Below are 23,809 nucleotides of genomic sequence, written 5' to 3'. Positions count from 1 at the left end.
AAAGAATAAAACAATCAAAGTAGTGTACGGCAAAAAACAATTAATTAATTAATTATTTGATGGAGCTGCCACTTGCTATTAATTCTAATGTCTGTGGATTAAAAGGATGATTTAGCAAGTCAAGAATGTTGTAGGCGGCGGCACAGCAGCTCGTGGTTAGCACTGATGCCTCCCAGTGAGGAGGTCCGTGTTCAAGTTCAGCTCGGGCCTTTCTGGGTGGAGTTTGTATGTTCTGAAGATGAGATGAGAATGTTGTAGGTGTCGCGTAACTGTACAACATCAAGCTAAGAACATAGAAGGTACTTTACAATCTTTATAACAGCTAGCTAGCAAGCGAAAGAAATTATAAGTTGTTTAAATATGTCCAAAACTGGATAAATAGTTAAGTAACTAACCAAAAAATAGAGTCAAAATGGTTAGCATAAAAATTTTAAATAGCTAGCTAAGATTATGGGATAACAAACATAGATAAAAAAAATGGGTGTGTGTTGACAATACTCAAGCATACAACTAGTAGAACTTAACTTGAACACGTACATAAGTGGCTAAAATAGATAGAGAATAGTTAAAAAGTGCACTAAAAATTGCCTAAACCAAACTGATAAATGTTGACAAAAGTAGCAAACTTATTTAAAATAACTATCTTAAAGAAACTGAAAAAGTGGATAAAATAGCTAGCTAGAATAGGGTGACCAGATTTCTGAAATGAAATCCAGGGATATTTACAGCTCGAAGACAAAAAAAGAAGGACAATTATGCTTTAATACAATTTGTCATATTTAAGCATATTTAAAATGCTATGTCTGTAATGTCAATGGCAGCACGACCAACTACCGTGATAGCATGCTCACTTTTGCTTCCTACCCGACTACTGTAATAATTGTTGCTCTCTGCGTACAACATTTTCTTTATTTATTTATTTTTTGTCTCATTCATAAAATGCTACAGTCAGAGACATTGTCGGGGACGGCTTTAGCTGGGGGACAGGTCATTCAGAATGGGGACTGTCCTCAGAAAACGAGCATGTCTAAGCTAGAACGCAGGTATAAAAATGTTTAGCACAGAATAGAGCAGTTCAAATAGCTAAGTGGGCTGTATGGAAACACTGTTGTTCTATATTCTACTGTGTAGTTAAACACTGCAGAACACCGTTTAAAATCAAGTGAAATGAACAAATCAAGAACATAATGAGTACTGATGTCGCCTATGCATATGCTCGCCTCACAGAGCTGTGGGGGTCTCACTAAATAGGCCAGAAAGCAATGGTTTATTGCATATTTGTTTGCTATTCTGAATTTATTCAATTTAAGGTTTGGCTGTACAATGCTGGCAGTTTCACTGACGACAGAACAGGAGAGGAGAGGACAAGTCACTTGGCAGTGGCTTCAAATGCTAAAAATAAGTGGTGGAATGGCAGGAAACGACTCATAAGGTTTAAGTGCACAAAAGTGGGCTGAAAATTTCCACAACTAGACCTTAAGCTTGTGTTAAAAAAGGGAGTATGTTCCCCATCTGCCAGTTCTCACTCCATTCAAAACGACAAGTACTTTGTTTGCCTGAGGAAAGGCTTCTCTCTCACACACACACACAAGCATACACACTCCCAGTGGTGGTAGGAGTGATTTTTTAACAGACGCTTTTGAGAAGAGAGAAAAAAAAAAAAAAAAAAAAACAGAAAAGGAGATGAAGGCATTGTGAAAAAGCGAGGAGAGCCATGGTGTTAGGATTAATATCACATGTTGGATGGAAAGCAATATCAGGAAGCATAGAGACACAAGGAAAAAAGTTCTTGTGAGCTCAAGGTGTAAGAATGAACTTGGACAGGGACCTCTTATGAACAAAGAAAAGCTTTGTTTTCATCATTGTTGAAAAGCTGAAGCCATATACACAGTTTAATCTCACTTTTCTCCCAGGTTCTAAAAGCAAGTCAAGGCAACAAAACAATTAAAAGTTGTTCAAATTAGATATGTTATTTTTGGTAGGCAGCAATTTTAATAAATGACTGGAATGGCCCCCATTACATAATTTTGGAAAGGCATAATGAAATAATGAAAATTGTTTCAAAGATCACATTATGCTAATTATAATTCTGTTTCTAAAGACATTTCTTGTAGAACACTTCTCTCATTTACACTTGAAACATTTATTTTAGTAAACTATCTTACAGCTTTGTAAGACTAAAAACAAAGAAATTAAATATTGCTTGTAATGTCAGATACCAGCATCTGCAGCTGTGCTTAGCTTTGTCATTTTTTATTCAATTAAAAGATTGTATAATGAGTTGAACACATTGTCTAATTCTAAGGAATTAGATCCAGTGTCTGTGTTTGTCCCAGGCCCTGAAATTCTCCTCACTTGTTGTGATTAATGGCTTTGTTTGCTTCCTCTACATCTGAGCCCATAAAAGGACAAGGCTCATTATTGATCTTTAAAAAATCTTGTATAAAACCACCGATCGCATGGTTGCAATTCAACTCTTCGCCCAACTGTGATTTCGCCGTGAAACTGAGCGTTTTCCGAATGATGATGACTTATCGCCCCATGTGTTATTAGCCAGAGATGGAACACAAAACATCCTGTTTGCACTGCAAAGAAAGACTGACATATGAACACAGCGTGAGTCATGATCACTGTAAATGTAGCGAACTGTAAAAGTATCTCTCACTCCCCCTCTTAGAGAATATGATTATGGCTCTAATACTGAGGCTGGATGGATGGATTGATGCTCTGACAGGCTGCTGAACATTTACAGCTCTTCTAAACTCTCATCGGTGCTGCAACAGAGACGATGCTTCTCTGCTTTTCTTTCAATAATGTCATTTTTTATGCCTTTAAACAGCTGGAGAGCTACATCATCCAGCTCTGACGCCATCCACAGTAACAGCAATAAACTGTCATAAGGTAGAGTGATGTATAGCCCTATCAGATGCAGTGGCTTGGCTCTGGATGCTGTGTAGGTATAACCTGATACACTGTTGGTAGTGTTCCTGAGCACTACTGTGCATGTTTACAGTGAACGCGTGATGCTGAATATCTCATCCAGCAGCCAGTAGCATCATTTCTAGTAACGGGAACATGTCCTTAGTTTTATAGTTTCGAGTTTATTTTTTCCACTTAGGTTTCTTCAAACATTGTTCTTTTACCATGAAGATACCATAGTCCAGATAAGTCAGGTGAAAAGTTAAAAATATCCTTGAAGTTGTAGTGAGAATGATGTACTTTGCCCTGGGTCTCACATCTCAGGCTCAGGCTGACCTATATTATTGGGGAAGTCTGCACTTGATGACAACTTTTAGTTAAAAACGGTTTAAAGTAGCATATTTGCCCCGTCAGTAGTAGAGTTTATCACGGATATCACAGGAAGTCGTTTCAGTATATTTTTATGCTGGTTCAATATGCCTGTAGGAGAAGTAAAAAGGAAGAGTAGGCGGGTGGCTGGATGCACCGCGTTTTTGGGTAGAATGGGAGAGTGTGTGTGTTGGTAAAAGCAGCTCTGAAGTACATTTAACTGGCTGGGAGGGCGATCAGGACCCCCAACGCCCTCAAAACACAAGAGTGAGTCAGGATACACTACACTCCAGGCTTGCACTCGTGATCAGTTCGATAAAACTCAATTCTCAATAAAAAAAATAAAATTAAAAAAAAAATCACATGAGCTGATAATAGTGTGATGATATACTCTATACTAACAAGGCAAGAATGTAGACAGTTATACATTCACAGCCATTAGCACCACCATCTTGTGATGCTGTAGTACAATGTAAATATTGCTTTGCATCAAATATGGAAAAGTGAGCTTTGTATAGTCATAGCAATCGGGGTGACATGGTATTCAGAGCCCAAATACCTTATCATTTGCTAGATAAAAAGCAATTAGCAGTTTCTAGCTGACTGGATAGCTACATAGCAAACAAATGCTTAGTCTGCTAGCTAACCTTAGCATCAAACAGCTTACCAAATTATTACCAAATTACCAAATTACCAAAACTTATCATGGTGTCACTCATCTTTGCGGTCATGTAGTGTTTCCACTTTATGCAAATCACTGCTGATGCATGTAATCAGCAACTCTGACCCCATTACCCAGCATGCTCTTTTCTGTTTTTTCCTCTCAGACTCTTCTCTTCAATTGAATTGACACCTTCTTGAAAGTGACTTCCCGTGGTGAACAGGGGGATCAGTGTCTGTAAATCAGTGAAGTTTCCAAATAATTTTCCTACCAACCGGAATTAAATAGAGGCTTACTAATTAGAATGATCATCAATGATCATATTTTACATTTACATAACAGTTTTCAGACTATTTTATTCAATGTATATACTTCTATTTACTGGCATTTACTCAAACCAACCGCTGTTCACTGTGAAACTGAAATAACTCCAGTAGCTGACTTACTCTTTTGATAATTGTATAAGTAATTTTTAATCAACAAAATGATAGCTAGTTCAGTGTTTTATTGATTTGGATGTTAATGTGGTAAGTCCAGTGATATGCAGATATAAATCGTAGCAGATCTTCCTCTGTCTGGGTGTGGGGCTCACTGCTCATACAGTAATCGCTATAATCTTGTATCGACTCTCTTTGATTTGTGATCTTTTATAGTCGCCAGTAAAAGTAACCCCCCCTTTAGATCTGTCCTCAAGTGTTCCTGCTGTTATTAATGGCTGTCGGGAATCCAGTTGATTTAAATAAGAGTGTGGCACGCACGTAAGATCAATGGGAAGCTGTTTTAAGGTGGAATTTATAACGGCCAGGGAGCGTCCTGCTGTGCTCACTGTGCAGATTTTGCACTGATACCGTGAGCTCACTTCCAGACTGTGCGGTGTAAATCATAGCAAAGGGCCAGCAGCCGGGTCAAATCATTTAGGATTTCATCACTTTATCACCACCAGCACAGAGAGGTGGACAGTCCACCTCACAGATACCTCAGTGCTCCTGCCAATTTATTAAGCTGAACTCAATAGATTGTGATGTCTTCCAGGCTGTGGATATGAACCCAAGGTGAAAAAAGTTTAAAGGACGCTTTCTTCTCCTGTTCTGATACAAACCACAGATATGAGATTCGGTTCAGTGTAACGGTTCCTAAATTTGATTATTTTTATTGCCGTGTCCATTAATCCACGTGATCATTGATCAGTCACATGAAATTCAATTTACAAAGCAAAGCAAATACATACATGTCAGTCAAGTCAAAACTAGAGAAACGTTTTTTGAAGTAATATACATATTTTTTTATTTGTCTAGTTTGTGTATTTCCGATGTCTAAAATAGTAATATATATATGTATTTTTAATATTAATATTTTTGCATTCCACCCCCTCCTGCACACCACCATCAGTCACACATTTGCCGGTCATGTCTTTCATTTAATCCAGAGATGAATCATGCACCACTAAGGTATGTTTTGGTGTTTTCCAGGCTGTTGTCATTTTGACTCTGCTGGACAAAGCTTTTACATTCATGCCAGTCCATTAGTTCAGGTCTAAGGGATTAGGCGGCAGTTTGTTGGAGTGCGGCGCTGTGCTGCAGGCAGGTCTCTGCTCTGTCCTGCAGAGAGGACGCTTTAGGTCCTACAGCGGCGTGGCGAGTGCACCTGATGGCTAGTTTTAGCTTTGTCTTATAGCTCTTCCTTGCTCACAATGAAGAGGTCGGCACATGAGCTCTCTTTCCCTTCACGCTGACCAACACCTTTTAGGAAGTTACAAAGCTTGGTTGAGCCTGTGATGACATGCAGCTGCTTTGACATCACAGCAGACATGCAGGACAGCAACCAGTCCATTAATATTGGTTGTTGTTACTGACTTCCTCTGTGATCCTGTCATTACTACAGATTTTCTTTGACATCCCCATGAATGAGTCAGTGTAAGCTAGACGCTTGGTAGGTTGGCTCTGAATTGTGTTGGTCGGTGTTACTGCTAGGGAACTAATAGTCATGATTCTTGCTCAACTTTGCACAGTTTGCCTCTGTTTTCCATTTCTTAGCATAGTTCACTAGCAGCAAGAGTTTACCTATGTTGAAGCACTAGTATTTTTCTGCTGATTGTGCATTTGCAATTTCTGGATAAAGTCCATCTTATCAGTGCAATTACTTCCTTGAAAGTTTACAGTGTTCATCGGCTGTGTCCATGTTTTGGGGCACATGTCAAAGCGAGTTCTTTCCAAAGAGACCAGGCTAGATGCAAACCAGCTCCCCCCACAGAGCTGATTACATGACGTGATTGGCGTAGGTTAGGTGTTGCTTTTGCAATTGCTGTTATTAGTGTGAGATGTTTACTCGGCCCGCGTTCTGGGAATGCCTTCCCCTGTGGGTGCCATTGCTGTGGCGGGGCTCTTCTGAGAACTGGACAGCTTTCACCCCATCTGACCAGAAGGCTGTGACGCACTCTGCTGTGACACCAGTGACTCACTGGTACTCCTGTTCCTGGATCTTTGAAATCTCATCCTACCCTTCGTCGCGGTCCCTGCCCTTCTCGGCGACCTCGCTCATCCCGGCGTTTCCACACGTCTTCGGCTGAGATGCACAGATGGACGGGGCAGGAGAAATCCCTCCCACATCCTCTGACATCCCCTCAGCTGACGGTGACTGCACTCATCTCGGCTTTGATTATAACAGCAGACAGAAAGGGAGAGAGCAAGGAAGTCAAAATACTGTCTTTTGCTTTTCTGATTAAGGTCTTTTAATGATCTGGACTTGTTTGTCTTGAGACATGAAATGAGATGAATGTTTTGTATCGCAGAAGAGGCAGGTACCAGAAAACCCTTTTATCTTTGTCTGCTGTGTAGCATTTTGGCCAAAATGCAATAAGTGGATCTAATATTGATTTTGTTTCTTGAAAACTTTTTAACATTGCTCATTTCCAGTGATGGAGAGTTCCACTTGCAGCTGGAGGTCGATTGGCTGGAGTGAAGCATCTAACTGAGATATACAGTAGTGAAACTAATAACACTTCCCAAAATACAGACAAATGATTCTTCTACGTCTGACGCTGTTTTGCCTGATCAGGTGCTCCTTTCTGTGCTTTCAATAATGCAGTTTAGAATGCGATGACACTACAGTTAATGTTGGCTAGTTTTACAGCAGCTACAAAACTGACTGTTGGTTGGAAATGAAAAACAGGCAGCGTTCTCCCTTCAGTCAGATGTGTTTTGAACCATCCATCCACCCAGGGCTCCTCTCTGCACAGCATTTGTCAAGATTTGTCACTCTATAAATATATCACCTGACTTTTTCTCCTCCATCATCTGGCTTTTATTTTATAATGACAGCATCTTGTGACACTAGATCAAACAAGAATAACTCTTCATGGGAGAACAGACTAACAGATCAATAAGAGATTATCTGAGTCTGTAGATTAAAGCAAGCCCCTTATGGTAGCACATTCCCTACAGAAACTGTGACTAAAACTTCATGCTCAGTTCCTCTTCTTAAAAAAAAAAAAAGTATTTCAGTATTTAAACTATAAATAAAAAATGGAATCACAGATAGAGAGGGTCTAACCTCTCAAGGGTTCCCTTCTCCCTTGCCAGAGTGTATCACAGTCGATCTGCTCCCTGTTTCTTTTCCATCAACACATAATCTCAGGAGCAAACAGTGCTGCAGATGTGGCTTTTCAGATCGGAAACGGCGGACATCCAAGCGTTCAGGGCAGACAGGAGCTGCTTTGTTGGGAAAGCTCTCCGAGCTGATCCGTGGGAGGTCAAACGACTGTCTAACATCTGTCAGTCATCCTCCAACGAGCCGAAACCTGACGGCACCTTGCTGCCTCCATTAGTCGGCCTCACACATCACCTGAAGCTGCAGCCGCTGTTACATACCTGCCAACCTCTCAACCTGCCAGATGCATCTTTATTGGCCTGTCCCTCTAATATTGTATTCTTCTTGCACTCCTGGTTTACTTTTTTCAAGTACAAATGTTTTTTGTGGTACGTGTCTACTATACATTTTAGAAGATATTTCGTAATTTTGTGGCTTAAACAAACATCACTTCCCGTAATCATAACGAGCTGAAATTGTTTCATCAAAAAGAGTGAAGAAAGAAATGCTGAATGAGAAGCTATTAGAATAGGAAGTGACGGGCATTTCATCTTATTAGTCCACGCTGTTGTGTGCTGGGGGTGTGCGTTTGCATTTCAGCTGACAAAAAAACCTTTTTGCACACTAAAATGTGAATGGTTGCAGTCTAAGTGCCACACGACTGAAGATGGTGTGGGTGGATGCAAATAGGCTTTCGCGACTGAATAGAGGGTTGAATTCTGAACTGCCCCTGCAGTCATGCCCACTTTCTAGTTATCAACTCAAATCCCAGAACGATATGATCCCTCCTGAAATTATACCCTATCCACATATTCTGTGTCACTTTGAAATACATTACATTAGTTTAGATAAAGACGCTCCAGCTGTCAACTCGCCGTGGCTTTAAGTGTACACAGAGCTGTTATGCTCCAGCGTTGACATGAAAAAAGCCTGTTTCCACAGCCCAAATATGCCCTGCTGCATCTGTGTTGGGGGTGCGTGTGCATGATGGGAGTGATGGCACGTATGGGCCTCCCTGCCTTCACGGGGTCATTACTAAGATGAATATAGTGATTATAAGGATGAATAAGGTGTGATTATGAAGATGAATAAGGCGATTAGGGTTCTTGTCACTGCTGCTAGGGCGGCTGTTCATTAGGGGAGAGAAGATGTCAATGTGTAACATGCGTGAACCTATTACCTTTTGGTCCACAGGGGATTCATATGCACATACCTATGAATGCATGCATAAATAGATGAGTGCTGCAGTGGTGTAACTCAAGGCCAGAGGAGACAATTTATGTTCATTTGCACGGTTAAACGACCCATGCATGCAATATATCTCTTTCCACTACCGCTGTGATCCGGCCATACGATTATGTGTTTGACCTAAAAGGACACAAGCATACCTGGCTGCCTTTGCAGGTTTCTGCGTGGAGCCAATGCTAGCTTCCAGGCTGCCATGCTGGTAGTGTAACAGTCGCTGACTAATGCTGCTTGCTCTGTCACTGATGCTGCTGTGTGTCCAGGGGTTAGAGACACCTCACCGGCTCCGTCCATGTGATCCTTCCCTTGTAGGGGCCCAAAGAGCTATATCCATGGCAACCGAAGTGAACGATTCTGATGTCCACATGGCAACGGCTGCTGTAGGGACTGAGGTGGGAGGAGGAGGATATGGGGGAGTGCAGAACAGGGGAGGAGGGGGTTTGGATGCTGACGCATTCAGTGGCTGGCTGGAAAGTTTTCGAGAATGCCGCCCACTGACAAATCAGAAGTGGGCTTAAATCTCTCTCTCTCTGTAACTCCTTCTCTTTTAAACGCCACCTCCTACTCAGTCAAGTCCTCCTGACCCTCTGTGCCCCCCCCCCCTCCCCTACCATCACGCACCTCCTACGTATTTGTGTCTCATCAAACCTTTGTCTCTGTCGGCAGCGCTGTGGCAGCTGTGATCACATCTGATCACTGTTGGAGGGTTTCATGTGTGGGCAGGTGCGACCCGGATGTGTCTCTCCTCTGGAAGGATTTGTCCGGTTCTGCTCTTTTACTACCTGCAGATATGCACAGTCCGATGACAGCCAGCCTGTGTGAATACAGTGTTTCTGTAATTCATGCATCATGCCATCAGAAGACGCTCAATGTGACAATGGGCTTACTAGTCACAACGCAAGTGGAAAAGTAGCACGTTGCAAATGATTTGGAGAAGCAGTTGAGAAGAGTTATAACTCTAACTCTAAGTTTATAGTTCAGCATGGATTCTGGATATCATGTGACATTTCAGTAGCTTGGCAGAAGAGTGTAAATCAGGTTGAAAAAACTAAGCTAAAAAACACTGTTAAACCTCAGAGACACTAGATAATCCAACTCATCCACGTCTTGATATACTAACAGTGGCAAGGGATGTGACTCATTTTCTTCGATAAAACACTTTGAGAGTAAATTGAGCCTCATGTCTTAAATCAGTGGAGTGCCCCTTTGACGCAAAGACATGACAGTGGTCCCATTGCATAATGCTACAGTGTGGCTTTGTGGCACTGAACGGATAAATCACACATGATCATGGGCCCAGCCGGTGTGATGGTTGTGTGGTTTCCACCCACAGTAGATAACTCTGCAGTATGACATGTTGATTTTAACACTGACCAATCAGGCCATCAGGACAGGCTGTGATCATCCCCAGGAAGAGACATTTTTACAAGTGGATACATTTTGACAAGAATATTATGTTAAAATATTACGTGAATCAGTCTTTCTGGCTTTGCCAAAGGGTCACTTTGATCAAAGGAGCAGCCAAATAGAGCGAAGTCAAGGAGGGAGAATTAGCTCTTTGGTGCTTGAAAACTTCCCACCAGCAGGTCAGCAAATTGCCTTCTTCCTCAGACAAAGATGGCAAGAGAGAAAATGAGCATTCGCTTTTGTTGTGCCTGCGTATCAATAGAAAAAATCTCCTCATTATCATGAACCTCTTTCAACCAGTCAACACCTAGACCTTGGAACACTTCCACATTAGAGAATGCTCTGCCTCAGCTGGAGCTGGTCCAAAACCCTGCACCTGTATGTAAACATCATCCCATCCCGGGGAAAGCTTCCTTTTAAAAAACACCAATAAAGAGCAACACAGCGATGTCACCAGGCCAGGAATAGATTCTCCCTGTGGTTCTATGTTTGTGCCAAAGGGGCATGAAAATGGGCTTGACTCTGACCGGATAAACTCCAGTCCCTCAGGACCATACCAGAGCCTTGCTGTGATGGGCGACTATAAATCTACATTCACCCACCCCCCTTCTCATTGCCACAATAACCCCTCCTCTCCGCTGCACTCCACTCTTGAGTGCTTCCGTCTCTCCAGGCTCTGTGGTAATGAAGTGCTTTATGGCTTCAGAGGACAGGAGGGGACGCAGGGGGCATGGGGTTAGCCCATAGCTCATTCCCACTACAGGGGGGTCCAGTAACTGGGCTGATTGAGTAACTCTGGATAAACCCTCCTCTCTCTCTAAACTACCCTCAAACACATCGTCTAGCCCCAGCTAAAAGGCAGAGGTTCAGTAATGGCTCGATCCCAGCAGGAGATCTCAGATCACCCGCTTCCTCTTTTAATGGCATCAGCTCTACAAATTATGACCACTTGTTTTATATGGTTCAGTCAGACTGAGCGGACTGTGGTTACCGTGCGGATTTCAACATGATCCTGAACCTTGAGGGTTAGATATCTGATTCATTAACAGAAATCCTTTGAGAATGAAACAGTGTTTAAAAAGCTGGACTCACTGGCTACGTGTTTTTACGTAGTTGCATAGTACGTCATCCTGTTTCTTCAATCAAATGTGATCAATATCTTTTTGATTATAGCCTATTGATTGCCATACTTGTCAAGTGACACAAATCTGCTAACATGCCGAAACTCTGCCTGTTAAATATTAGTTGTAGAATGAAATATCTCAACAAATATTGGATGGACTGTCATGAAATGTGGTTATTTTATTTAATGTTTTTTTTGTTTGTTTCCTCCTTCTATTGGAGAAAACCGTACACAACAGCAAACTGAAAAGTCTACTCTGTTTAACATGCATGGTGTCTGATGTGAGTCTTGCATCATTGTGTTACTCAGTCTTTGTTTTATCTGACGCCCCTTGGTTTCAGGTTTCAGTCTGAAAAAGACAGTTTCCTTGTGACTCTCAAAGTTGAAAAGCGATTCAGCGTACTGTGCATACAGGTGTTTCTCTTTGACTGGAAAGTGTTTTGACCCGCTGAGTCTTTGGTAAACACCTCTCCGTTCAGCAGCGGTCCCACCCTGTCAAAGCACTTAATGGCCGTGGCCCTGCGTTCACACTCACGTGGGGAGGCCTCTGAAATGAAAATGCCATTATAAAACATTTACCAGCTTGCTGAGTTTACATGTCTTACAAGAAAAGGACCGTTTGGAGTGGTTAAGTGTCACATAAATCTTTCAGCACGCTAATTGAAGTGGTTCCCCCAATAGGCCACTCTCCACAGCTGGTATTACAAATCGCACAGTGCGGATGGGCCGGCCAGCTGCAAACCAAATCTTACACCTATTTGATAACGTTGGTGAGACACACACATGGTGCTCTGTGGTTTGCTGCTGCCGTGAGTTTGCTCAGACAGCTCCACTGGGAGTGTGTAATGTAGTCGTATGTAAACACAAGTCATCTTCCAGCGGAATATGCTTTGAGAGGAGGCACAAGTGCACCCTCCCCTCCCATCTCCCCTCGTCTCCTAGAAATGCAACTTATTTAAAGCGCATTTAAGCGAGCGAGTTGAAGAGGAAGGTATTGTTATTTCTAGCAGCAGCCTGGGGGAGTAGTGGCAGAAGGGGGCGGGGTTACACCTACAGTGTAGCTCGCTCCTGAAAGCTGCGATTAGCCGAGACTTCAGAAGATAGCATGCTTTTTATTTTATCTACTTTTTTTCTTTCTTTTTTTTTTTAACTTTGGTGAACAGAGATCACCTTCCAGCTGATTGGAAGGAACTTAATTCAAATCTCCACAACTTAATGTCTTATATCAGAGCATCAAGTCTAAAAACTGCTGCTTCGTTAAACTCTGAAGGGCTTTTTCATGGCTCAGCAATTACTGTGACACTCAAACTTGATGTATTCCACCTCCCGCTTCATCTTCCCTGTCTGTCCTTCAGAACCTCTCCGTTACCAGCCCTTCCTATATTTATCTCTTCTTTCCATTACATTGTCTTTCTCCTCACTTTCTTCCATCTTTATCTCACTTTTCTCTTTATCTCTCTCTCTCTCTCCCTCTCGTCTTAATTGCTACAGAACCTGTTTTTTGATTATGAGCCAGAGATGAGACAGTGGGAGAAAGGAGCGGGTTGGGTCTGGGGAGGATTAGTGCGTATATTTGTGCAGAAGTTCCCACACTCATCTTAAAAAAAAAAGAGCAAAAAATCCACTTCCTATCAAGAAAAGTTTGCTGAAAGAGGCAAACGTTGGCGTATTGATGAAAATAAAATGTGACAGTAGGACTATTTAGGACTATTTTCACTGGATTTTTGACTGGCACTCTTTTAATTGTGTTGTCTTCTGTTAAACTCCTAATGCTCACACATCAGTGTCATTGTCTTTTAATAATTTTCTATTTAAACTACATTTGGAACTTGACAAGCGACGGCGATCAGAACAAACATTTCTCGTAACAGACGCCATGTTGCTTCACACAAACAGCATAAGCAGGACTGAGAGCAGATCGAGGACGCCTCGGTGCCTCTTTTCATCTGGTGACACTCTGTCTAATGTCTGAGTGCTCATCACCAGGAGGTCCCCTTCTCTCAGCTACATGTGGGCCGTTCGCATGTAACAACCGCAGCCCGCTGTGCCCATCATGCCTTGCTCTCAAGACCACCTCGACAACACCTGGCACCATGGTAACCGACACCTGGTCACCTAATTAGAGGGACACTGGAGGGAGAGAAGATGAAGAAGAAGTTAATGAAACGCTAATCTGGGCCGATCAAACGCCCAGGCATCTGCCTCCTCGCTGCAGCAGCAGGTTGCCGTAATGGCCGCCTTATGGGTGCCTCCCTCGCCGCACCACCTTGAGCGACCTCATCAAAACTCCACACAGAGGAGAGCAGACAGGAGAGGTAGTGGGAGGGAGGGGAGGCGGATGCTGCTTCCTGGATGGACACAGTATCTGGATGGCGAGGTGTCAGCCAAATGAACGAGCATTAAGAGATGAGGTTCCCTTTGCACAGCAGTTGGAGAGACTCCAGGTCACACCAGCTGCACCGTACTTGTTTACAAGCCGCCAACTGCTGCCAGAGAGGCCTGATGCTCAGGTCTGCTTTCTGAGCGGAGAGCCGCGAATCCACAACTATGAACTGATTTGATACTATCTGTGCTAAGAGAAATCACTGAGGGTGTTGTTGAAAGATATAGCTACCTACGCTCAACGTGAAATACATTTGGGTCATTCATGTTTGACTAATGATGTAATTGATAATCATTATCAGTCTGCATCACCTAATTGATTCATTTTCTCACCACTCCAGTTCTCAAACTGCAGCAAGTGTTCTTGTGTGAACTCTCCTGAACTGTATTTCTGTGTCCCCCTACAGGAAACTTCAAAGGCATGTGTAAACAGATAGACCACTTTCCTGAGGAGACAGATTACGAAGCGGACCCATCTGAGTACTTCTTACGTGAGTATATTCCCTCTTGGATTACACATATCGCAGAAGTGACCGCAAGGAAAAAAAAAATCGGGCATTTCTCAAATGTCTTTTTGATAATTGTCCTACTTCTCTCTCAGACTGGAGCGCAGTGCCAGTAGCTTCTCTTGGCCGGCGTGTCAGTGCTGTCTCTGCCTGCTTTTAGCGCGAGCCTGGCCAGGCTGAGCCCTGCCAAGCAGCTCGTCTGTTTTTACTGCTTGGCTGTGTGTAACATAACGTGCAGTGTTACAGTCGGCTGTGTACCCTGTAAACACAGCACATTGATTTCTGCTCTCTTTTCCTTTGTGCAAGCAAGACAGAGATGCTTGTCGAACTCATTTGTCTGCTAATCCTAAAAATCACAACGATGACTGTGAGCTCATGATGTACTGTCACTGTTGTTTGGTCAGTGCTCCAGTTAGTGTGTTTGAAGGGTTGAAATTAGAAAAAAAAAATTAAAAATAAAATAAAACGGAAGTTACTTTAACACTTTTACAGTGTTGCATTTAATTAGTCATAGCGCTGCCACTGTACTGTAATCTTCATTCTTTTATATTGCTATGGTTGCTGGTGATGCTGGAGGCCGCCGTTTCTATGGCTACTGTCACAGTGTAGCAACAGATGCAGACTGAAAGTGTTTCTATGGTTACAGCTCCATTGTTGCAATAAGTCAGAAACACAGAACAATAAATTATCAGTTACAATTACCAGTTCTAAATACTTTAATGGACGCTCATAAGTAAATCTCCTTTTACTTTAGCAGATTTAGATTTAGTTTGATGTTGGACGACAGAGGAGGAATCATTTGGTTGATTTCTTTGTTACGAGGCAATCTGTTGAGACAGATTCATGGAGAAACTTTTTGGAAGGCGTTGACATACCATTGGCTGGCATCCTGAAAATTTTATATGGATACATGTAACTTTAATATCACTGGTACTTGAATTTGGACACCAGCCTATTAGTGCCTACTAAATAGAACAGAATGTGACAGCTTGGTGCAGGGATTTTAATAAGCCTGACTTGGAGGGTGCATGAAGTTTGAATGTCTTCTAGAGGGTCACTCACCAGAGCTAATCTAGCTCTTAATGGTCAATAAATACCTCAAAGGCTAAAGCATGTTTATATTCTGGAGTCACATGGTGGATGGAAAAGTTGGTACTTTGTGTATTCTTCTTTTCTTTGTCAGAACTTGATGCCTACATTACCCACAGTGCAGCATTTCAGTGTTGAGCTAGTCGAATAAGCTGCCCGCATATTATAGCCTTCCATTTGTATTTTATGAGATTCCAGAGTTAGCTTATCAAACACATTTGTGTTGATAGATCTGATAATATATTTCAACAATCCCTGTCGGAGATCCCTTAGCGCACACTCTATGGTATCACATAAATACGGCCATGTCCTTCTCACCCTGCCATCACCTGCAGTGATCTGAAACTAGAAGTCAGAAAGTGTCTATCTCCTCGTCTCTAGGACAGAGTCCAGGCCTCTCGGAGAACCAAGCAGTGGCAGCCAGTTCAGGACATTTAGCCGGACCAATTAGGCTTTGTTTGACACGGCGCTCTGAGCGGTTGTTCCCATCCGTATGTGTGATGGAGAACAGTTATGATAACAGTTCTAGTAATGACTGTAATGAAGCCAGAGCTGCAGCGAAGGAGGTTGGACTCTCAGTCTGGGGATGACAGTCTCGGGGTTGAGGCCTCGCTCTGGCCCTCGAGTTTTCGAGTGTCTGTGTTAACCTCTTCCCAGTCTGTGATTGGAGGAGAAGGCTGCAGTGCTCCCAGTGGCTTGCCAATTAGGACACTCACATCCATAAATATTTCAGCCTCGTTCTTATATAGGTCAGGCCTCTCTCGATCACAGCCTCTCTCACTCCTTCTCCGCATCTCTTCACCCTCACACCCATAGTGTTGCATGTCAGGAGTTGTACAGCACCTATTGTCATGTCGACTGTGATGATTCACAGCGTTACGCCGCTTGCACATTGTTCCTTCGGCTCATGACGAGGTCGTGGTGGCGCAGCATCTTGGTGGGTGTCTCTGCGCTAAACTCCAGTGACGTGTCATCACTTCTGTATATTTCATGGACACACCTGGTATTTCCAAAATGAGGAGGTGGCCCGGAGATGGAGAAAAGCTGCCTCTGCTCTCACATGCAGGCGAGGGAGAGGAGGGATGGTTATGCAACAGAAAACAATGTCACTCCAGGTGAAGGCCCAGAGGAAGTGACATCACCGGGGAGGGGTCCAAAAATCGAGGGGACACAACTGTGATGTCATCAGATGGCTTAGCGATGAAGCGAAGGCTGAGGGTTGCTGAGCGGAAAACAGACCAATCCGCCTGCATCCTGCAAAACGTGTCCCCCGTCCTCCCATTCCAGCACACACACTCACATATACATGCAGGCACGCCACATATCAGTAGCTTCTTTGTCTGTGTATGTGTGTGTCCGCTCTCCTCAGCTCTCCCAATAGTAGTTTTTCACATCCACACGGGGTTATATAAGCCAGCTGAGGCACACTAAAGCGCCAGTGGGTTTTTAGATCATGCCGTGTCAGAGCTCCCATCATCCACTGCTCTACTGGGCGCTAAGCAGCTGAGAGAGAAGAAAGTAGGGGAAGAAAACGCTCCGTTATGCAAGCCGCTAATACTAAAACCGAAAGGAATCCCATTCACCGTAACACAGAGAGGAGAGGATCATGTGGGTCCGACTCCCATGGATGCACGCTGGCTGAAAAAATTAGTCTATTTATTGATTAGGCAAAAGCTGCATCTAACAGTTTCTTGATTAGGACCTTGCACTCCAAGCAGGTTTGGGCCGGTTGCGCCCTGGTTTTGCATTCCCCAATTCAACTCTTAGGAACTGACTCTCAACATTTCATACATCCAGGTTTCCAGACATTTTTGTCCACACGTATACCAAGTTTGTATGTAGCACCATTTAAAATATTGAGTGTTCAGCATTTGTCATGTTTAGTTTTTGCACTTATTTTGAGTTTTAGTTGAAAGTGTACACAGTTCAGTACATTTTGTTCATATATTTCCTGTGTGACTGTGTCAGCCAAAATAGGCGTACACTAATGATTTAGGACATAGCAGCGAACTCCCACAATACATTTGCTGTGGCCCACAGCCAAATAGTTTCAGCATGAAAGTCAATGAAGACTAATGTGTACTGCAAAACTGAAATGGTCCCCCATTTGTACCCCGTCAGTTAACCGTCTTATGAAACTGACTGGGCGTTTCTGCCCCGAGCTTGCCCTGCCTCCGCTATTTGATCCTAGAGCTGACATTGATGACAGAAGGGCAGACCTGTCATAGTCTGTGTCACCCTGGGGCCTCGCAGCAGACTGGACGCTGGCCTGAACTGGCTTTGGTGTCGCCCGATAAAATCAATGGGTCTGGGCCAGGACACACAGGGACTTGTAGGCCAGAGGCAGGGGGTGGCAATGAATCCGGCTAGCCTACCAGTTCAATCTCTAGCACCAGTTCGAATAGAGAGCATCGGGTGTGAGGGGGGGTGTGTGATCGCATGAGCAGGAAGGGACTGACAGAAGGGTATATGATGTGTTAACAGAACAAACTTAACATCCAGCCCCAGTGTTTGCTTCAGTAGCCGTCCCATTCGGCCACGCTGACATTGAGCGTCCTGTACTTTTAGCAGTATCCAAGGAAACAAATAAGGAATCCATTGACTGATGCATAAAACACAGCGCACAGAGAAGGGCCAGTAAATTAAAAGCCAATCATTTTTGTCCTGGTTGACCGACTGAATGCTAGCGCTCTAACTTTATATCTTATTAAGGAGCAATATAGAGGCTGCACAGCTTGTAAAACACGGAGGTGAGGGAGTGCATCCTCACATTAAAGCGAGAATACAGCATGCCCAGGACGAGAAGCGGCTTCCACTGTCAACGAAAAACAAAACAACAACAAAAAAACCTTTAGATGAGTTTTACATGAATGCATTTATTCATCAGTGGTGAGCCTGAACATTCCCTCCTCTGCGAGAGAAGAAAACAAATGATATACTTGCAGCCTTTTTATTCCCAAATGTAAAGCAGGGAGGAGTCGCTAGAACTGATTGCGGGCTTTTTGTAACATAATAATAGTGAGAACGTTCAATAGGGAGGGAAAACAGATCCATATGCAAAGATCTCCAGCTGCTAAAGAAGAAAAAAACAACTGGTGTACTCAATGTAATGGTTCAAAAGAAGGAATTTTTCATGAGACACAGCCAGAATATCCTGGATGTGCAGTTTCAAAGCCATCAGCTGGCATATTCTAACAAACAAAGAGTCTTGGCTGTGTCTGCACTGTTGAAACTAATTAGAAAACATTTAGTTTTGGTTGTTATTTTTCACCCACTGTGCAATCTAATATGTGTGCTTGATAAAGTTTTGCCATTAGTTGCGCTGTGGAGAAATGCTTTTTCTGACAATTTTGTTTGTTTCACGTTCATTGCCATATATTACTAGAGAATAGAGGTGTGGAGGTACTTTTCTATGTTAACGAATAATCAATATGATTAAATATAATACAAATAATATAATTTTATATAGTAATAATGTCTATATATATATATATTTGTCATTCACAAAAAATAAACAAAAGAAATTCTAATATTATGCAACACACATTTTGTCCACATGACACCTCCATATACTGTATTATGCTCTGGAAACAATGTGAGCCGCTGTCACGCACAAGTTCAGGCGTGATCTGTGGGAGTGGAGGGTAATTACAGTAATGTGTTCTGTGGAGGGAACTTGTGTGACTGGGCCTGTCATGTGAAGTGATTTCACTTTTACGGTGTACCACTGACCCGTCTGTGTGTGATGTTATGTTAATATGACAGTGCAGCGCTTGGTGGATGAACGGCCCGGCTCCAAAGGCAGCGGTGTGGATGTGAGTGACCAAAGGAGTGTGCTCAATTTGTAATTCTTTGCCATTTTCGATAAAGATGGAAAGTTTGGAAGATTTTGACATAATATTTATTCCAAGGAAATGCTTACTTACATTATTTTGTTGACAGTAGGTTTTATATTATCTAAGAAGTAAAAAGTATGTGCAAATATTCACATTTGAGCATCAGAACTAGTTCGTTTTTCGTATTTATCTTAAAAAAAATACTACATTGGAATAAATTAGCAAAATATTCTAATCAGTGAGCCATTAAATTAGCTCAAACTAAAGTGGTTGAACAGTTGAGATAAGTAGACGAGAAGTGGGTACAGAATAGGGAAAACCAACACAACAGGTAGAAACACCAACAATGGGACACAAAATGACTCCCAGAATTCCCAGAGGTGTCTTAAACGTCAACCCCGCACACGTCAGCTCTTGCTCCTGTGCTGCTTTATAAATGCCACTGAGTGAAACCTGCATTTATTTTCTAATCACTTCAAGTCAAATGGCATTCTGCCTGCGAGCTGTGTTGTCAAGGCACATAAGCTTTTAGATACGGGCCGAGAGCTGCGTAAGCATTCATGCAAATTTTGAATTTAGCCACGAAAGCTAATTTCCGTTGTCTATGCACATCATTTCACACTGTGTATTTTAACACTCCTACAGCAATTTATTTTTTTTCCAGTGGTGTTTCGTGGGTGTTTGATGCCAGGTTGATTGGGAGGGGTGCGAGGGGGCAACCAGCCTCTTGGCCAGGACGAGGACGGTGCAAGGGCTCGGTATTGAGGGAGGGGAAGAGGAGGGGCAGGTGTGGAGGGAATTAATAAGCATTTGTAGTATTAAATCAATGTGCCTGGGAGCTGAGGCACCTGATTAGCATGACCCTGTCCTGCACATCAGCACATTCAGGGCTGGGGGAGGCTGATTAAGAGCCAATGCTAATTTCCTCTCAGCCCCTGTCAATGAAAGAGAGAAAGAGGCAGAAAGTAAAGGAGAAAGAAAGTAAGTGGGGAAGGGTGCAAAGAGATGCCTTTGTGAAGAGGACGTTGGGCATGTTTATTCATGTGTATGATGACATGTACAGTATGTCTTTTGTGCTGCAGAAGATGTGCACTAAATAATGTAACGTATCATTTAGGAACAATGGGTTTTTAGTGTGACCTTATTTTTATTCCAGCAGCGAGAAAAAGATCTAAAGAGCAAATGGTATTTAGGAATATGGTATATGATTTAGCGTTTTATGCTCTTGATAGAACAGTTCTTAATTTACTGTATGTTTTGTCTTGCGTATGTCCTTCAGAGTCTCACAGTGGACAGCTTGGATTTGATGCACTTCAGTTTATCAACAACTCTACTGCAGGATTACGGAGAGCTTTAATGATTAAATTAAGAGTACACGTTTGATTTCTCCCTGAAAATCATTTCAAATTATGCTAAATTAGAAACATTAAATACGTTGCCTTATTTGAAAAGAAAGGTCACACGCAAAATGAATTGCAAAGGACGAGTAGTTTAACTCCTGCATAAAATATAAGAATGGGATTAATTTTGTGTAGGACATTTTGCTGAATTAAAGGAGAAATAATGCCCCTTTATAAACACTTCAATGTCAAAACTGAGCTACACAGCGATCACATAATTAATTCAATATATTTTATTGCACAGTTATAATGTCCTCTTCAGTAGGACTTAGCTTTGTCTTCACTTGTTAAGCAAATGGATAAAAAAAAAGTCACACAGTACATTCATTTTTTCGTTCATCCCCCCAAGTAAATGCAGACAGAATGAGATATTTAGTCATTAGTTTTGTGATGCCCAGGGAAACTGAAGCAAACTCAGAGATCAGACGTATCTTTTGATGGTGCAAAGCTGCTGACATGCCTCTAAACATTCAGATTTTTTTACCGCTTGGACAACGCTTGCATGTGTGAAGCTGCCGCTGTGAGGAGGACCAGCTGCCGTTGAAACCCTGCATGAGTGTTGAGTCTCATTAAGTTGTTTGTCAGCCAACGCAGAAGAGCGCCAGCGCCCGGACACCAGCCTGACCTGCAGGCGTGCCAATCAATACAGTACACACAGTATCTGCTCTCACCCTGTGTCTCTGTGAGCAGGTTGGCACGCATGCTGGCAGGATGGCAGGGCTGGGCGGGGCAAACCAGTGTTCTCCGTTCCCAGCCCTAGTGCAGCCATCAACCGGCCGGGCAGAGAGAGATGCCTGTACAGAGAAAAGGGAAACCGCAGCCTGCGTTACTCAGGCCTTGGCAGAATTAATGCATGACTCATTGTTCATCAGTGCTCTGTAATGTTACACTCCTCATCGGCCAACGATTCCATTGTCACACATGTGTATCTGAAGGATCAGAGTAGCGTTCTGAAAATTAAAGAGATTTACTCCATCTGGGGAATGAAAACTTATGTGCCAGTTCTCCTTTCAGCTACAGACAGGAAAACAACCAGTGAGGGGAGTAGTAAATAGAAAAGTGCCAATCATCACAAGGCAAACAGCCACCAACCAGTTTACGTAAACAGAAATCAGAGTTTGAGAAAACTTTCTTCAAAGAATAGTCTGGTGCTGCTTTCTGTGCTATTCATACAAACGGACCGGATTCTAGTCAACTCAAAAAAATAGACAGCAGTGCCGTGTTAAGAGAGCTGTCCACAGAGCTGCCACGCAGCCTTGATGTCAATATGTTACTTGTGGTAGGGCAACAAAAACAAAAACAAAAAATCCTTTGCAGAGGTGTGACTGGTCACTAAATCCTGAAAAGGATCTTGACCATTGGCTTGATGACTGCATACATGGTTCATACATTTCCTTGGTCGGAATCCTGCACCAGCTTCTAATCTCTATGTGAGACATGGAAATAGAGGAGGATCGTGGTTTAAAATTACATTTAAATGTATTTGTTTAATAAGTAACACTTCACACAAGAGTGGTGATGGACAGAAGATTAACAGCTGTCCTACATATTAAGTGCCATGGAGTTGGGTTTGTTAACAATAACATGGCTCTGATTGGTTCACTGGTAGGTCTAACCAGTTGTGGGGATATGTGTATTATATTGCATGACATAACTCAACATAGTAATGGAGCTTGTTAGCTTGTAGCGTGCCCCTTGCTTTCAGAAGGTTACCACTGAAGATATTAAGCTAGTTAGATGGGCAAGCTAACATATGCAGCTTATAGAACAGACAAAGCGTACAATGTTGCGTTTGTATTTTTAGATGCCAGTCAACTGTACTTTAATACAAAATGACTTATCAGAAACCGCAATAAAACCCAATGTAATGATCTAAAGTGGGAGCAGTGGGGAGTAGTCAGATACAGTCCTGTCTCCTGGATGCGGGTGTCGTGGAGCAAGGCAGCAAAGACACACCGCTCTCTGTGATGGTGACCTCGACCCAAATCAAAACAGCGACCTCGGCGCTAATCACAGGGCTCCAGAGAGCCTGCTTTCATGTGGGCAGAAGGGAGGGCTTCAGAGACACAAGACACCGCGGAGGTCGCCGCTGTCATTAGCTATTAGTACGAAGGTCAAAGTTTTCATTTGGATGGGGGCGTCGTTGTTTTTCAGCGGCTGGAGACTGACAGCGTTTTACCCACACATTTTACGGCTCTCTACCGGGACTGTTGCCATCCCACGAGCCCTCTGTCAAAATAATGTCAGCCTGGCTGAGATCATCTCTGTTCACCTGGCCTTCTCTGTGTACTGTGAGGGTGTAACAGAGGTAATGGGCATCACAGTTACTCTGTCAAAATAATGACGTTAATGGCAATCCAGTCCTCTGCCATACATACACTAAATTCATCTTCTGTTAGCATTTATAATAATAATAATACAATATACTTACAGATGATCAACCCATAAAATACTTTGCATTCATCACATGCCTTTAGTTTATTTTTGACACATACATCATACATGTAGTAAAAGTTCAGGACTCAGTCAACAGATCAGCAGTAGATGATGTTATTAGCCACTAGCTAATATTAGACATTGTACAACAGGATGCCAAAGAAGCTGGAGTGTCATGGATGTTTTCCTGCACTCACATCCAGAGCAGAGACTACCTCTGTCAGCCTGTCAGTCTCTCTGTCTGCCTCCCTCTGGGGACGCTGTGAGCTTAAACATACCTCCAGGCATGATCCAAAACTCTGACAGGGCCTCAGCTGATCCTCAGAAGATGGAAAGTGAAGATGTGAAACCTTGAGAATGTGGTGAGGACGGACTGATTTTAAATAGGTGGCCTCGTACAGAAGTAGCCTCGCCGCCTCAGGGGCATAGTTATTGCCCCGTCTTACTCCAACAGTTCCTATTCTCTGCCCTCACTGCAGGCAACAAGCTGCTTGGAGACACAGCTATCTGAGTTTCATACGCATGGGAAGGGAGCACTGACACACTCAGTATATCACACAGGAGAACGTCTTGGTGCATCTTGGCATGAAAAATCTGCAGGGACTTCAGCCGTTCTTTCCGAGGTAGAGTGTGGTCAGCCAAACCCAGGGGCATTTTGGCGCAGCAAACTACAGCCTGATCCCAACAGAGGCACACTGCATGCTGGGAGGTCACTGTGAAGGTCACTGCACTTTTCAGTGCGCTACTAAACATGGATGTTAACAAAGAGGATGCATAGGACTGAAGATGCACTGCAGGCCAGCCTGCGCTCACAGCCATGCAAATGACTTGGAACTTCTTATCCTGGAAAG

The 23,809-nt window shown here is 43.0% G+C and overlaps 1 protein-coding gene across 1 annotated transcript in view; it reads left to right on the top strand.

The window, feature by feature from the left end:
- cacng2a (calcium channel, voltage-dependent, gamma subunit 2a) overlaps positions 1–23,809 on the top strand; it is a 51,550-nt gene that overhangs the window by 21,018 nt on the left and 6,723 nt on the right. Inside the window, exon 2 of the mRNA XM_047572521.1 lies at positions 14,099–14,182. Within this exon, the coding sequence (XP_047428477.1) occupies positions 14,099–14,182 (84 nt within the window). The remainder of the gene's footprint in view (positions 1–14,098; positions 14,183–23,809) is intronic.

This window comes from Mugil cephalus, chromosome 20 (assembly GCF_022458985.1).
Source record: "Mugil cephalus isolate CIBA_MC_2020 chromosome 20, CIBA_Mcephalus_1.1, whole genome shotgun sequence".
NCBI lineage: Eukaryota > Metazoa > Chordata > Actinopteri > Mugiliformes > Mugilidae > Mugil > Mugil cephalus.
This window is presented reverse-complemented; position numbering and strand designations above follow the sequence as displayed.